Source organism: Meles meles, chromosome 10 (assembly GCF_922984935.1).
Source record: "Meles meles chromosome 10, mMelMel3.1 paternal haplotype, whole genome shotgun sequence".
In the NCBI taxonomy this organism is placed as follows: domain Eukaryota; kingdom Metazoa; phylum Chordata; class Mammalia; order Carnivora; family Mustelidae; genus Meles; species Meles meles.
In genome coordinates, this window is record NC_060075.1 from 24,028,538 (window position 1) to 24,044,196 (window position 15,659).

A 15,659-nucleotide genomic window follows, 5' to 3' on the forward strand; every position below is an offset into this window, starting at 1 on the left:
CCCCTGTTGGGGCCCACACAGCGTTCAGTAGGTCTGAGATGGGGCCTGAGAGTGTGCATCTTTAACAAGTTCCCAAATGATGCTGATGCTGCTGATTCGGAACCGTATTTTTAGAACCGCTCCGATTATTTGTGTCTCTGTTACCCTGATGAGTGGGAGGGATTATTGACAGTAGGGAGTCGGGAGATGGGGGGAAATTGGGTGCCTGCATCACCGTTCTTGGGACAGGAGTGGAGAATGGGGGGGGGGGAGCGGGGAGGGAACATGGGCGCAAGGACAATTTTAGAAAGTGCCCGTGACCTCAGGGCAAGGGGCCGGAAGAGGAACCAGAAGGCGGTGGGTGGGTTTCTCTGGGGCTGGGGTCGAGGGCCCTTTGGCCGCCCCAGAAAGCGCCGGCTTCTCGAGACCCGCTGCTGCCTGGCTCCGAGCGGCCGCCGCCGCTCTCGGTCGCTCCGGGCGAGCCCCAGTGCGCGGGGCCCGCATCCAGGCCGCACCAGGCGGGGGAGGCTCGAGGCCGCCGCAGTCCCCTCTCCCCTGACCCGAGGGGAGCCCCGGGGCGTCGGCGAGGGCCAAACGTCCAGGCGGGTCTAGCGTGCCCCGTGTCCCCCCAGCCGAGCCCCGGTGGGGGCGGGGGGCGGGGAAGAACCAGCCACCGTCTGCGGCGGGAGACCTGGGACAGCGGGGAGGACGCGGCGGGCCGTGGGTGCAGACGCAGGGAGCCAGACCCCGGGCCCCCCACCCGGCCCGGCTCCTAGCTAGTCCTGCAACCCTGGCCAAGTCGCTTCGTCTCCTCGGTTCTGTATCTGTAAAATGGGGGGACGATGGTTTCCCGTTCTGAGGCTCTACGGAATTGTGCTGTAGAGGACACGGAGGAGCTCCTGCAAAACCAGCCCAGTGATCCAGCCCCTAACCTTTGCCCGCAAGCCAGCAGCGGGTGTCCTCGGAAGAACCGCCATGTACAGACTCCCTTCTTGGCTGCTAACCACAGCAGGGCGCGGACCGCCAGCCCTCGGTGGCCTCCCGCCTCCCACCTCCAAGTCCGGTCTCGAGACCGCCTCGTCTTGTCCTCTAGGGGGCGCTGATTCTCGAGTATGGGTGTGGTCGCGGGAGTTAGAGTCCCACCTCGGTCTGTGACCTTGGACCAGGGTACGTACGACCTTGGACCACAGGAACGTGGTCGTGGGAAGCAGGCATGTGATGCGCTTGGCACTGAGCCTGGCACAAGGGAGGACGGCCATGTTTAAGGCCATTTGGATAATGAGAGCCTGACTAGCCCTAAACTTTGCCAGGTGCTGTCCTGCCCGTTTCAGCACAGTGAACCTGGGTTTAGAAATTTCCAAAAAGACCCTGGAAATCATCAACCCGGAACAAGAGGGCTTAGGATTTCTCTTTTTCCAACAAGTAAAGGCTGGCTATAGGTTCCCAGGCTGACCTATTCCGATGGAGTTCTGCCTGGCCGGGTGGAAAGGTAAGGAGTGGGCGGAGTGGGAGGGACGTGAAATCCGGGCTCTCCAGCCTTGCTCCCCATTTTCTCTCTGGGCCTGGTTCCATGCAATGCCGTCTGCTTGGGCTGAGCTGCACTTTAGTCATTCATTCATTCACTCATTCATTCATTGATAAATCACTTATTGAATACATCTCACTGATAAATACTGTGCCAGGGATAGGGATAGGGATAGATGGTAACACCTGGCCTGTCTTCTGGAGACAAAATGGGGGGCAAAAAGTCCTTCTCTCACAGGGCTACCCATTAGTACTTAGCCCAGCGCACAGCAATGGTTAGCTGCTGCTGACACCATGATCCTAATGGGAGCTTGTAGTCTCGAGACCCTACACTCCATCAGGTGGGTCTGCCGTTCTCTCCTAGAGGAGAGAGTTAGCCAGCCAGCCCAGAGAGCAGAGTCAGGATCTGGTTCCTTCCCGCTGATTTCTGGCTCTGTGTAGCATGAATCGTCTTCTCTCGTGGTCTCCAAACTCGAGCCTTATTCTACCTCCTAGAACCTCTCTGGCATCCAGACTTTACCTCCCTCCCTATGGTAGGCTCTGGAAAGAGGAATGTGGAGACCTTGCTCGTACTACCTGAACACCCTCGGGGAGCTTGTTAGAGATGCAGACTCAGCCTTGCCCCCCCCCCCCCGCCACCCCTGCCTACCAGATCTGAACCTACATTTTTAACGAGACTCCCAGATGAGTTACATGCCTGTTCAAGTCTGAGAAGCACTCTTCCAGGGCCTGCTAGAATGAAAGTCCTACCTTCAGCAGAGGAAAACGGAGGGCTGCTCTTCAGGAAATGACCCCAGCCCAAGGGGCTCAGATACTTCCTGGGTCAGGGCCTCAACTTCCTGCTATTGGAGAACCCCTTGTCTCTGCCTTTAGGCACCTCTCCCTCCCTAGGAAAATAAGTCCTGCTAAAGTTGATCAGATTCAAATACCTACAGATGACGCCCACTGACAGGGCAAGGGGCTTGACGGGCTCAGTTGTGGGTCTTCCAGGCCCAGGACAGAGTAGGTGCTGAGCTCCTATGTTTATTAAACTGCAACCTATTCTTTGCAATTGGAACACAGATCAGTAATCGGGTAAGAACCGACTAGGTGGAGCCCCGACTGCCTCGAGGAGTCCAGTCCTCTCTTCAAGCAGAAGCCAATGCCTGCTGTCGGGACTGTGAGGGAAGTGACCGCTGCTTGGATGGGTCGGAATCCCCTTCCCACAAAGCAGTAGGAGCAAATATAGGGGTCACACAGGACGATCCCTGTTTCCCACTCTCTTGGGAGACATCAGTCACTGATTACAGCTGACTTTCTGGCATGACCTCGGGATCCTCCTCTCCGTAGCACCCCAGGGACTCACTATCCATCCGACTCACGGCACTACTGGAGATCTTCGCTTCAGGTCTTCCCCTGGGAACCACCCTCTCCAGATCAGGCAAGAGGAGACAGGAGGCCAGGCCTGTTCCTAGCGAGTGGGTGTGCTGTTGCCCCTTGGGGACTGTCCTCCCCGGATGAAGCCCAGCCCCAGACCCGTCTTGTCCACATGGGCATCTCTTCCTAGGGGGCTAGGAGACCACACAAGTGACCAGCATAGCAGGTCTCCAGGAGGCTTTCGATGCTCTCATGCCCTTTATGGCTCTGGATTGGGCACTGACCTCTCCTGTTAGCCTGTCAAATGGGAAGGCCCCCAACAGTCATGCACTGTGGTGTCCTGGAGCATTCCCCTCTGACCCCAGGGTTTTGGTGGACCCGAGGGGCATCTAGCAAGAGCGCACACTCAGATGTTCTCATGTCCCCCCTGGCACTGTGCCAGCACTAGGGTTCCTGCCTTGGGTCAGGGGACGTGAGAGCCACAGCACCCCAGTCCCCTAGTGCAGCCCCTGCAGCTGACCCCACTCTCCATCCCCATCTTGCCCCCCAGCTGTGCCAGCATACTCACCCATGTCAGAAAGAAAAGACATTTTTTCCTGCTGCTCAGGAACCCAGAGTGAGGTCTGCGGAAAGGAGTCCGGGTGGGGCTCTCAGCTGGTTGCTGCCCCCCCCCCCCACGTCCCCTCTCAGGACGGGCAGGCGCCCTCACCAGGCCACGGTCAGGCCTCTGCTGTGTTTACTCTTGTGTCTTCAGACCACAGGGGCTCAGGACATGTGAGCAGACTGAGCTGCTGGCCCCCAGGGTCCACGACCGCCACCCCCACTGCCCTGCAGCCGGAGCCAGTGTGAGCCACTCCCTGGAGACACACGGGGATTCACCTCTGGGACTTCAGCTCCCAGCCACCCCTCCAACACCCCGATTCCCACCTTGTCTGAACCGCACAGCATTCCCACGATGGCAGGTGGCCTCTAGGCCTCTGGGTTTTATAGCGCTGTCCCTAGTTCTTTCACCAAAACGGGGGCTCTCCCGACTCCCCACTAGTGCGGGCTACTCCGTGTCCCCCCCCCCAGAGCTGTGGTGGCCGCTCCCTAACACTGACTGGGCACTGGGCCCCAACGGCTGCCTTACATGCCCCTCACTGAGTTCTGGGGTTGCCGGGAAAGGTTAGGTTTTGACCCTCAGTTTAGGGTTGAGGAAACAGCCTCAGAGGCTAACAGCTTGCTTGCGGGGCACCCCACGAGACCGAGGCAAGCAGGGGCAGCCTGACTGTCCTCAGAGCCGCGTCCTCACCCACCGAGCTGTGCGGACTCCTTGACGGGAATCTCATCTCCACATTTTCTCCCAGCGTCAATGTAGCTTAATAATGACTGATCTGGGTGCCCTCTCTCTAGCGAGGCTCAGCGAGAGATTCTGAGTCCCAAACTTGGAGTGGGGCGCTGCGGGGGCAGGGGGCTGCAGTGGCCAGGAAGTGGCCTGCTGAGCCTGCCGAGCCACCTGCCCCATCCATGCCACGGCCCCCCGTGAAGCCTCTGAGGCCCAGACGATGCTGTCCACGGCCAGCTGTGCATGCAAACAGGAACACCTTCCGAGCCCCATACAGAGACCACGGAGGCGAACGGCGGCTCTGGCTTCTGCTTCTGCACAGACAACTGGGAAGATGAAATGCTCAGGCCACAGCCTCTGCCCCTGGGCCACTCTCCTCTATCCTGAAGCAGCACCTGGGCGGCTGCGGAAAAGCGCCTGACCTGCCCCAGAGTCAAGGGCGAGCTGCGTCCTTGGCCCGGGCACCCACATCATTCCTTTGGGTTGGGACCGCCTGCTCGCTGAACCACATCCATGTCACCCACTCTCAGGGCTCAGCGACTGGGCCCAGGGCATAGAATGACCCCATTGAGCTGGGATGATGGATCTGTGCTGCCAGGAGTCAGCAGCTGACACCCTCAGGCCGCAGGGACAGGGACTGTGGCCTCCTGCTGGCCTTGTCCAAGGTCTTGAGGCGGCCAGGACCAAGCTGGAAGGCCCCCATCCTGCCTGGCATGGGTTCCAATCCCAGGTTTAGATGCTCCCACAAAGGTCTCTAGAGACTGTGACACCCTCACTTTCCCAGGACTGTTTTTGGAAAAAATGTCTTTTGAAAGACCCTGGCACCAGGAACAGTCAAAATTAGGGTGACCTAGTTCTGTCATTACTTTTGGCGGTGGGGGTAGGAGCTTGCTGGGCGGCTGATGTTTCAGTTCGATCTGAGTGGTTGCAGAAGGGTTTGGTTTATGAACATCTACAAGCTGGATACTTAGGATTAGTGTACCTTGAAGTGACACATCAACTTGAGGAGCGATCTGGGAGCCCTGGAGTGTCTTATGTAGGCCTTCCCAATCCACACTGGCTGCTTTTCCCCAAAGGGGTAGTGGAACTCCAGCTGGTCAGCAGCCAGGGCTGGCAATGCCAGTCCTGAGCTCCGGTCCTTAGCAGTACGGTGCACGTGACATTGGAACCCAGGCGGGCCGGCAGAAGGCTTTGCTCTGTGTTCCCCCTCAACCAGACCCGTTCTTCAGCCGGCAAAACCTGTTGAGCCACCTTGTCCTTGAAAAACCTTCCACAACTGTCCTTGGTAGACTGAAGTGCTCCTATTTGAGGTTTCTCGAACCCGAACTCCTAGGAAAAAATGTTTCTTTTTGCGTTCCCACACCACCTTATGAGTGATGTAATCAACATGTAACTGACCTACCTCCCAGACCTAAAACATTCCTAGGAACTTACATTCCCTCACATCCTTCTTTATCCCACCTGGAGAGGACCACTGTTCAGATTTTGGTGTTTATCATCCTTCTGCTTTTCGGGTTTGTATTTTAGTACATATTTCAAAGGTGTCCATGTGTCCCAGTTTACTCAAAAAGTGCCAGTTTATGTTTGTGGCCCAAATACAAGGATTTAAATGTCCCTTTACACTCTCAAACACATCCCAGAAGTTAAATGATCATTCAGTAGTCTATTATTTGGTTTTGAACTTGGGAATAATGGCACATATGATATGAAGTCATCTGAGATGTGCTTGTTTTAAAGATTTATCTGTGTTACTCTGTGCGGCCACACTTTCCTTGAGTAATACTCCCTTGTGTGGGTACACCTTGCGGTGTCTGTGGTGCTCAGTTTTGTGTTAGTAGGAACTCAACTCCAGGGACCGTTCTTGCCGGCAGGGGCAGTTCTCACATGTGCACGAAGCCCTTGGTTGCAGAATCAGGAGGGGATTGCTGGATCCTGGGGCATGCACTGTGTCAGCTTGACACAGTTAACTGTTACAAGTTAACTAGGTTTTCCTATCACCAGTATCTGCGGTCCTCAGTAGACCGTGGGCCCAAGGACGTAAGGGCTGACTGTTCTGTCTCAGCACTTAAAACTGCCTGGAGCTAGGAGGGAGGTGCTCAGGAAATGCTAAGTGCCAGACTGCCAGGGGGCTATGGGCTCAGGCAGATCCATTCCTACTGAGAAAACAACTTGAGACGTTGCTGTTGGCGCAGCGGCATTCTGCACATGCCAGGCCCTCCAACGGCTCCGCACAGAGCAAGGCTGTGAGTGTTCTGCTTGCTGGAGGGGTCGCCTTCCTGCACCCAGGCAAGGGCACCCTGGCTCCCTTCCTCTGAACCAGGTCCTCAGCTCGTCCCTCAGGTCCCTGGGGGCCAGGCCCACCAAGAAGGACACCCACCAAGGTGAAAGCCATGATGCAGAGAACATAGGCCAGGGACCGGTTTTCTATTCTTGGCTCAGCCATAAATAAGCTGGATGACCTTGGGCAAGTCATTTTGTCTCCCTTCTTACCAGATAAAATGAGTTTGGACAGTGATAGCTAATTCTTGAGCTTGATAACTTAATAGGATCACCAGGAAAGCTTATTTAACTTGCAGAGTCCCAGGCCCTGGACCATAGGAATTGAGGGAGCAGTTCTGGAATGGGAAGTGATACGTGCAGATTTACCTGATAATGAACAAACAATTGGAAATGTTCACCGATGGTGAAAAAACTGGTACACAGGGAGTTCTAATAAGCACTGCCAACCCTCAGCTGTTCCCTACAGGCAAACACTTCATCATCTGTTCTAGATTTTCTGGTGGTTACCGTTATTGCTAAACAACAGGCCAGTTCTTCTTTTATCAACCCCACGAACATTACCCGTTGTCCTCCCACTGTGACAGAAGGCTCAGTCACACCCCCAGCCCCACTCCCCAGTGGGGACCTGGCCCTTTCTGGAAGTTGCATTTTAACAAGCTCCTCGGGTGATTCTGAGCCAGCTGGTCTACCAGCCACACTTAGAGAAGCACTGGCCGAGAGAGGCTTCGGGGTAGACACTCAAGTTTCCTCAGGGCATCTCTTATGCTCCTGGCCGGTCTGCCTGGCTTCTAGAACTTGCTGACAGACCCTTTCCCCATCTTCGGGAGCTCAGAAAGGCTGGGCAGGGAAGGCATGTGGGCAGCCACATTCTTCCCTGTTTGTAGTGGCCGGAACTGCCCTGCCCTGTCATCTTGCTACCCCATCGCATCAAGCATCACCTTCTGTCCCCCAGTTGCATAATTAGAAGGAGCAGATTTCTCCTGTGGGGACTGGGAGAGCTCGTGCTCTAGCAGACTGCTGAGCGTCTGACTTCTTCATGAGCAAGAAGGCGTGGATTCCTACAACAGTCCATACGGAAACGAGGCGCGCACCAAAACTAAGCTACCAAGGACACAGGCCACGGACAATGCCCAGCGGGAGCGGGCAGGCATGCAAGGACCTACCTGGCCGTTCTCCACCTAGGAGAGTAAAACTTAAAGGAGTAAAACTTAAAACCAGGCAAAACTGAAAACCAAAACCACCGCAAATAAAACAGACAAGACCCATCTACTGGGATAAAGGTCAACAGAGGGAGCAAGTGTGAAGGGCTGGTGATGTTCTATTTTTTTATTTGTGTGTGTACACAGGTAAGTTCACGTTGCAAACACCTGAGCTGCTGCGTCCTTGTAATTTGTGCGCTCTTCCGAATGTTACTTCCTTACAAGTGTTGCCAATCAAAAGAGCAGGAAGAAACACCAAGCGGCTCTCTTCCCCCCTGCCTTCCAGGATGGGCCCAGGCAGGCAGGGGAAGGCGGAGATGGGGCTGGCATCTGCATGGCTCGGCCTGGGGCCTGGTTGGGGGAGGGCAGATAGCTGCACGTGGTTCAGAGCTCCAGCCTGGAGCCCCACAGAGCAGAGCAGCCTGCTGGGTCAAGGAAGTAGCTGGAAATGAGGCCCAAGCATATTCCCTGGGAAGGATGACAAGGTACTAGCCAACCAAGACTCATATGCCATCTTCCCCACCTGCTAGCAGCCAAGCTGTCCGGGGAGAGGGTGGCGGATGGGCCCCCAGCCCGCCTCCCCAGGCTGCGAGCCAACCCAGTGTAAATATTATTATACTCCTACGCATCTAAGGACGTTAATTATTAAAACACATGCCACCCAGGGTAGTGCACTGTAATTAGGTTCAAATTAAATTAGCATCCTCTTGTAATTAGGACATCAATAACCACTCTTGAGGCACCAGTTCCCTAGCCCCGCCCCGATGCTTCCCAACATGGGCTAATGTAAGAAAAGGGGTCCACTGACTCTCCATGGGATGCAGAAATAATCAAAACCATAAATAGAGTAGAGGCAGTTGCACAAACCCTTCCTTCCACCTCCCAGCTCCCACCGCCCTCCACCTTCCCTATTGGTCCTGCTTGCTGGCGGAGAAGGCAGACAAGGGTTACCAGGGAGGGTCTTGGGTGGTGATAGTTTCCCTGGTGGCTCACCCAAACCCTGGGCTCTGATGCATCAGCCCTCAGAGGCTGGGAAACTTCCAGAGCCTGTTCAGAGCTCAGCAATGCTGCTTTCCTGCCACCTGTTAGCTTGTGACTCTGCCCTTTTCTGTGACACCTTCCCAGTCACTGGGCAGGGGCCTCAGCCCCTGGTCCTGGTGTACTGGCCACTGCTGTGGCTCCTTCTGGAGCTTCCAGCATCTGCTGGTGGCTCCAACCTGGCCTGCACGCCCCCAGAGCCTACGGAGACAGCCTCAGCACCCACTGGACCCAGTGCTGCCTGGGTCTTAATCCGTGCTTGGGGGCTACGTGGATGGATGGACAACAGGCGCTCAAGAGGCTTTGGGGTTCAACTGGAAAGGGGGATGGGGGAACACATCTTGTAACTCTGGCAGGGGGAGGAACTCTGGACAGGTTTTTGGTGCCACTGGCTCAAAAGCTGGTGTTGACTGGACTCAACTATGTACAAAAGGCAAAGCCTTCAATGCACCCCTGCGCGGAGTGCTCCCAGAAACTGCCCCCTGCGCAGCCGGCTCCCAGTCCAGCCCCGCACGCCCACAACAGAGCCCAGGAACTCAACAGACACGATGGGGGAGGAACTGAGAGGAAGTGGCAGTGGCACCCTCCAGCCCAGCAATGGTCTGACCTGGGTTGAAACCAGCCTGGGAAGAGAAAGAAAAGAAGTAGGAAGGTGCGGGCATCATTTCAACTGGAGAGCCACGGAGGGCTTATCCTTGGGCGCAGATGTAACCAAGGCAACTGTGGAGACAGCCGATTCCAGACCCTTTTGCGAGAGAGCAGGCTGGCATCTTGCCCCCTGCCCCTTGTGCTCACGGGAGGTACACGTCGACCCGCCTCTTGACCCCACCAGGAGGCAGAGAAACGGGTGAGGCGATCATTCTCTTCACGACTAGCCTCCACCACGCATGACCAGAAAACGTAAGCCCCCAGCGCGTGGGCTTGCAGAGGGCGGGGGTGGGGGTGGGGAGAACAGCTTCTCCAGGAGCGAGACAGACGCGGTCCTTCACACGCCAGCTGACCTCTTGGGTCCCATTAGGGGCTGTACAAAGTCATGGGAAACAGAGTTTACTCGACCATAAAGGGTCCGATTGGAGGACCATAAGCTCTCAGTCCGGCTAACCCAGAGGGATTCTCAGGCAGGTACAAACGGGACTCCTTGGGAGGAAGGGAGCACATGGATTTCTGGAGATTCCACTGCCCCACTCCCTTCTCCCCTCAGCTAGCTGGAGCGCACCCTGAGTTCAGGAAGCACATATTCTTTTCCCTAAAGACAGGTTCTGGGTAGAACCCCATGTGAACTCTGGGCCTCAACAAGTGGGTAGAAGAGCAGAACTCCCAGGAACCAGAATATTCTGGGGCCTAGGACCTTTGGTTTAGGGATGAGAACTGGCCAGCCAGACCCCACCACCTCCCCTGACTTTCCCCACGGTCAAAGGGACCAATCTTCATGGCAGCTTGGAGTGCCACCCCAGATTGGAAATGGGGGGCTGAATGTGGGGCCGCCAGGAAGAGGTGCCATGTTTCAGAGGAGTATGTACCTAGGATGGGCGGGGCAGCTCAGATAAGGCTGTGGGGCTTAGGAGAACAGCAGATCCCCCCACCCCCACCCTGGGGCTGACCTCTCCATCACACACCTACCTCCTCTCCCTGGCCCTCCCCCAGCTGCACAACGGCTGCTTGAGCTTCCCGCCTCCATCTGGGGCTAGGAGCGGCCTGGGCTTTCTGAGCTCGGTGGCCAGGGGTATCCCCCTGAGGACCTGGGGGATACCTCGTTAAGTCAGACAGCGCAAGAACTAACCCGGAGAGAGAGGGTCTCCTTGGCGAGCAGTCATGACCCCTCTTGGACCCATCCTTGTCCCCCACCCTGTTCTCTGGCTCCTTTTGCCAACGAAAACACACTTCAGGAGCCGGGCAGACACCGAAGCCCCTGCTCTTAACCCACGCTGTACCAGCTTCTCTCATGTTAGTCTTCACTCCAGCCACAGCAGGACAGGGAAAGTTCCCTCCGGCCCCCTGCTGGGGCTCCAGCAGAACTTGGCCAAGGACGGACAGGCGACTCTCCGCAAGGGCCTGGTGAGACGAGCCCAGCCTCCCACGTGTGGCCAATCCTGGGCACTGCTTGCCGAGCTGCTCGAAATCTCCCAGGTCCTTGTGGGCGGCCATGTGCAGTGGGGTCTGGACTGACTGATGAGTTCAGAGGAAGATCTCCAGCCTTCTGCCTGACGGCCACGGCACCATCACGCCTCCCAGGCCCCTAGGTCTGAGGCCGGGCATGCAGACAACTGTGCTGATGGTCACTCAAGTGCCCCAGTCTCCTCCTGCTGGGGCTGTCAAGATCCCACATGCTGGACTCCACCATGACCAAACAGGGCTGCAGACAGCAGGTACTATTTTATTGGGCCTCGAAAGCTTTAAATACAGAAGTGGGGAGGGCTGGCAGGGGGCAGATGTAGACACGCTGGCATCTGAGAGCGGACGCATCAGAGGAATCACATAATCGACAGCTGGACAGAGCTGGGAAGGTGGGCAGTCTGGGATAGATGTGGGGAGGCAGTTGGCGGCTGGCCTTGGGGGGTCAGATCACGCCCTACGTTAGGACAAAGTCTTTCATGTTTCTTCCTGATTTGAGGGCAACTTAAAAAAAAACCAAATAAAAATACAAAATCAGCTGGAAGAGACTGTGGACGGCAGTGCCTGTCATCTCAGAAGACAGTGGTCTGCCCCCTGAAAGCCCTGGGCTCCCCCACCCCACCTCCAGTCCAGATGCCACCCCACAAGACATTTTCATACACTGAAGCAAAGCTGGACCCAATCTACACCCCCGATCTGGGGTCTGGAGCTGAAGACACCCTCCCTGCAGAGGAGGAGGTACCGGTGTGAGCGGGGCTGGGGGCCAGGCCCGCGTCTCTCCTTAGCGGCTGTAGCCAAACTCATCAGCGTCATCGGCCCGGAAGTCTCCATAGCGCCATAGGTTCAGCTGTAAGAAGGGAGAGAATGACCGTGAGGGAGGTGGGACCCACTGGAACCCCGGGACTAAGCCCTCGTTTTAAGCTTCCCCTGGAACCCTGGAGGTACAAACTCACCCTGGCACTCTTGGCTGACTCCTGGGCATTCAGGTACTCTGTGATCTGGAGGGACCAGGGAAGAATGGGAAGTCACAAAGAGGGCATTTGCAACTGAGCAGCTGGAATGACCCCGGAGACTGCCTGGGGCTGGTCTGCCTCACTCCCCTGCTCAGCGGACTGCCAGCTCCCCCAGAGTAAAATCCCAAGTGCGTTGTCACATGGTCCTCCCTGGGGGTCCTTGCCTCTTTGTGCTGGCTGTTCTATCCGCCTGAACTGCTCTCCCTTCAGGTTCACCTGGCCACCTTTCCTGTTCCTTCAAGTCTTCCATAAAGCATCACCATCTTAATGAAGTTTCAAATGCTCCCATTTAAAATTCCAATCACTCCCCCCACACTCTGCATTCCCTTGATTTCTATGTTCTTTTTCTGTTGCATTTATCTTTTTTCTTTTTTTAAAGATTTTATTTATTTATTTGACAGAGAGAGAGATACCACAAATAGACAGAGAGGCAGGCAGAAACAGAGGGGAAAGCTGAGCAGAGAGCCTGATGTGGGGCTTGATCCCAGGACCCTGAGACCATGACCTGAGGCTTAACCCACTGAGCCACACAGGCACCCCTATTACATTTATCTCTTATCAGTCAACTTCACTGATTTAGTATATATGTTTTTGTCAACTCCTGCTTGAACGTAAGCTCCATAGGGCAGAAATGCTGTCTCTTGTTCATGGAGATACGTAGGCCCTCAGTACATGCTTGCTGAAAGAATGAATCAATGAATGAATGAACACCTGTAGAGTGTTTATCTCAGATACCAGGCAAAGGAATGTTCTAGACACCAGAGAAATTACGGGCAGCTTCACAGGGGAGAGAGTGAGATCTCAAGCTTCCACAGGGAGATTGAGGCTAGCTCCCAGGGCAAACTCAAGACACTGGGGGTCTCCACTGAGAGGACTAGGGGTGTCATGCTTCTCCTGTCCCGAGGAGACACAGCAGCAATTCACACTGGGATCTTATTCCAAATGAACAACGGTGGTGACCCTGCACAACCCATGCTACAGACCCACAGACCGTGAGAGAGAGAGGCCTGCGTAAAGATGAAGTGACAGGCACCGTGGAGCGAGAATGGGGCTTTCAGCTGCTGTGCTCCTCCTTCCTCTCAAAGGGTGGTGGGGAGCAGCTCGGAGCCAGTGCCGTGCTGGCACAGGCTTCCCACCAGCCCGTCCTGAGGGCAAGAAGTCAGTGCAGGCAGTCCCCAGCTGTCGGCTGTGGGCCCCTCGCAGTCCAGCCTGTGAAGCAGTGAAGCCTGTGGCTCCCTCCTTGTCTCATGATGGGGAGATTCAGGCCGGGCCCGGCTCCACGCCCTGGGGGCTTTTCAGACAGGCTGGAGGGCTAGAGGGATAGTCCCTTGGGCCCCTTGTCCCAGTTGGGTCTGGCTCCAGGTGGCAGTGCGTGCTAGCAGCTGGCTCCGGACTCGGGACTTTTACATTAGAGAGAAGGAAGTGATGGAAGGAGGCAGAGGCAGGCACAGGCTGGGGCCCTCCCCAGGCCACCCCTGGGCAAGGCTTTCCAGCCTGCCACTTGGGGACACCCGCAAAGGGACACTTCCCGCTCTAGCTTATAGCTGCATTCTCAGTCAAGCTTGTGGCCAATTAATTTGGGATGTAATTAGCTTTTTTTTTTAAACCCCAACAAACCCAAATCCATTATCTTTCCCCAGCAGAAGCAGCAGGATGGAGGGTTCCCTGCTCGTCACTGGCTCTTGGTGCAGCCTTGGCACCCTCTGTGATGGCAGGTGGGGAGATGCTAGGAGCCGGCCCTTACATCACGTACCACTTTCTGGAACTGTTTCTCCTTGCGCACTTCCACCATGACCAGTCCCTCCTTCACCAAGCCCAGCCCCACGTCCCCCTTGGAATCAGCAAACTGCAGGGTGACGTGGGGACAGCCAGCGCTCAGGTGTTCCACATTGAGCAGGCACTGAGTGTTCTGGATATCCCGCACCACACTGTCCACGGCATCTGTTCGAGCATCCTCCTGGAGCAGAGACACAGGCAGGTTAGTGGGAGAGGGAAGTGCGAGCTTTAAAGACAGCCATGTGGGCCCCGGGTCCTGTTCATGGACCTCTAAGCACGTGTCCAGCAGGTGCCGGCATCTCATTTCCTGCTCACATCCTAACGAGTAAGGAAACAGCCTCTGGACAGGAAATGTCCCCTCTCCCTGTCCTGTCCTCTCCCTTCCCGCCAAGCCTATCTACATACATCCCATCCTTGTCACCCACCTGCCTTGTGTCTCTGTGAAAAAGTGGCTTTTGTCCATCCAAAACTCACCATCCACTTGCTGCCTGGTCCCAATCGCACCCCCACCTCTGCAGGACTGCGCCCCAGCACCATGAACCCTCATAGTTAACACTCGTGCATGCACTGTCCTCTCAGGCTCTGTCCATGCTCATGTCTTCCTACGCTTAGAGACTGCCCTTGACCTATCTTGTCAGACTCTTCTCCTGTTGTCTCTCTTCTGCCCTTCAGATTTCATGAAAAGACAGAACATTCTAGGGCGCAGATTCCTACCCCACTGTGCCCCTTAGCACCCCGCGTCTGGCAGCAGCCCCACATGGACTGTCCGGACTACTCGCTCTGAGCTCCATGGACCTCAGCTGGCGCCCAAGCCGAGGGGACCAACCAAGCCTTAAGCCTGACCTCCCTGGGGAGCCGGACACTGCAGACCGGGCTCCCTGCTTTGGGAAACTGGGTGGCTCTGCAACCCACATTCTCCTCTCTGGACACACATTCTGCTCAGGTTCTTCTTTGGATCAGAAAAGGCCAGCACTTGCAAAGTTTCGCTCTATTCCACATCCTGTCTTCCACACACTCGCCCTGTGTGCGTCCACCTTCTAGCTACAAGTCCGTGATTCTAGGTCTTCTCTCTTTCCAAGCAATACTATCAAGCCACCTGGGGCTCCCACAGCCCCTGATCTGCTCCTTTACATCCTTGCATCTTGGCCAACAGCATCAGAGCCACATGTAAGAAACCCAGTTACCTTCTGTTCAGCATTCCCTGCTCCCCACCCCAGATAGCACTGAGACTGGGCCCCTCTGGCGTGGCCCTGGTTTGACTGTCACTGTCTCTAGCCTGGACTTCCAAGTGCCACAGTTTCCCAGGACTCCAATCAGTCTCCCATGATGGCACCTGAAGGAACTTGCAGAACCAGAGCTGCCCATGTGAACCCTGCTGAAAACCCTGCCCCACCCCCAGGCCCCGACTTCTCTTTCCATTCTCCTCTCCTGCCACTGCCCACAAGGTCCTGGACTCCCAACTGTGTGCACTAGTCTCTGCCCAAAGCGCCTGGGCCCACTGGGCCCATCCGTCTGAAGAACCAGTTCAGACGCTCCGATGCCGCCACCTCTGGGCATCTTCCCTCAGCTTCCCCCGTCACGCCCATCTCACAGACAGACCATTTGTCACTGCTTCCAACGCCTGGCATCAGTGGCTGAGTGTCATCCTTTGCGAGGGAGGGAGATAGACAGGGAAGAAGGGAGGGTAGAAAGGGAGAGAGGGAGGGAGGGAGGGAGGGAGAGGGGGAGGTGTGCAGACTCACGTCTTGGGGCACCTGGATGAAGGCAAAGGCATACTCTGTGGCTTGAGCAGGCAGCACACGAGTGCTGAAGGCAGGTGGGAGGGTCCCCAGGCGGGCGGACGGCAGGATCTCTCTCTGCAGAGGACACGTCAGGCCGGCAGCATTACACACTCAATGCCCCACTGTTCTCACAGGGACGACTCCTGTGGTTGAACCTTTGGAATTCGAACTTGGGCCCCCACCACGACTCGCTCCCGCTTAGCCCTGGTCGGTGACGCCCTGGGGCACGTGGCACGCTGGCCCCCTGCTGCAGGTGGGGAGGCAGACAGCCTCGGCT

At 56.2% G+C, this 15,659-nt stretch overlaps 1 protein-coding gene across 2 annotated transcripts in view; it reads right to left on the bottom strand.

The window, feature by feature from the left end:
* Nucleotides 1-11,054: 11,054 nt before the first annotated feature.
* SND1 (staphylococcal nuclease and tudor domain containing 1) overlaps nucleotides 11,055-15,659 on the bottom strand; it is a 418,356-nt gene continuing 413,751 nt past the window's right edge. The window contains exons 21-25 of one of the 2 annotated variants that reach the window (XM_046021639.1): nucleotides 15,344-15,457; nucleotides 13,579-13,782; nucleotides 11,766-11,810; nucleotides 11,555-11,659; nucleotides 11,055-11,316 (exon numbers count right to left, since the gene is read on the bottom strand). In XM_046021639.1, the coding sequence (XP_045877595.1) occupies nucleotides 11,594-11,659; nucleotides 11,766-11,810; nucleotides 13,579-13,782; nucleotides 15,344-15,457 (429 nt within the window). In that variant the 3' untranslated portion in view covers nucleotides 11,055-11,316; nucleotides 11,555-11,593. Of the gene's footprint in view, nucleotides 11,660-11,765; nucleotides 11,811-13,578; nucleotides 13,783-15,343; nucleotides 15,458-15,659 lie in introns of both variants that reach the window. The other variant, XM_046021638.1, reaches the window with a different exon arrangement.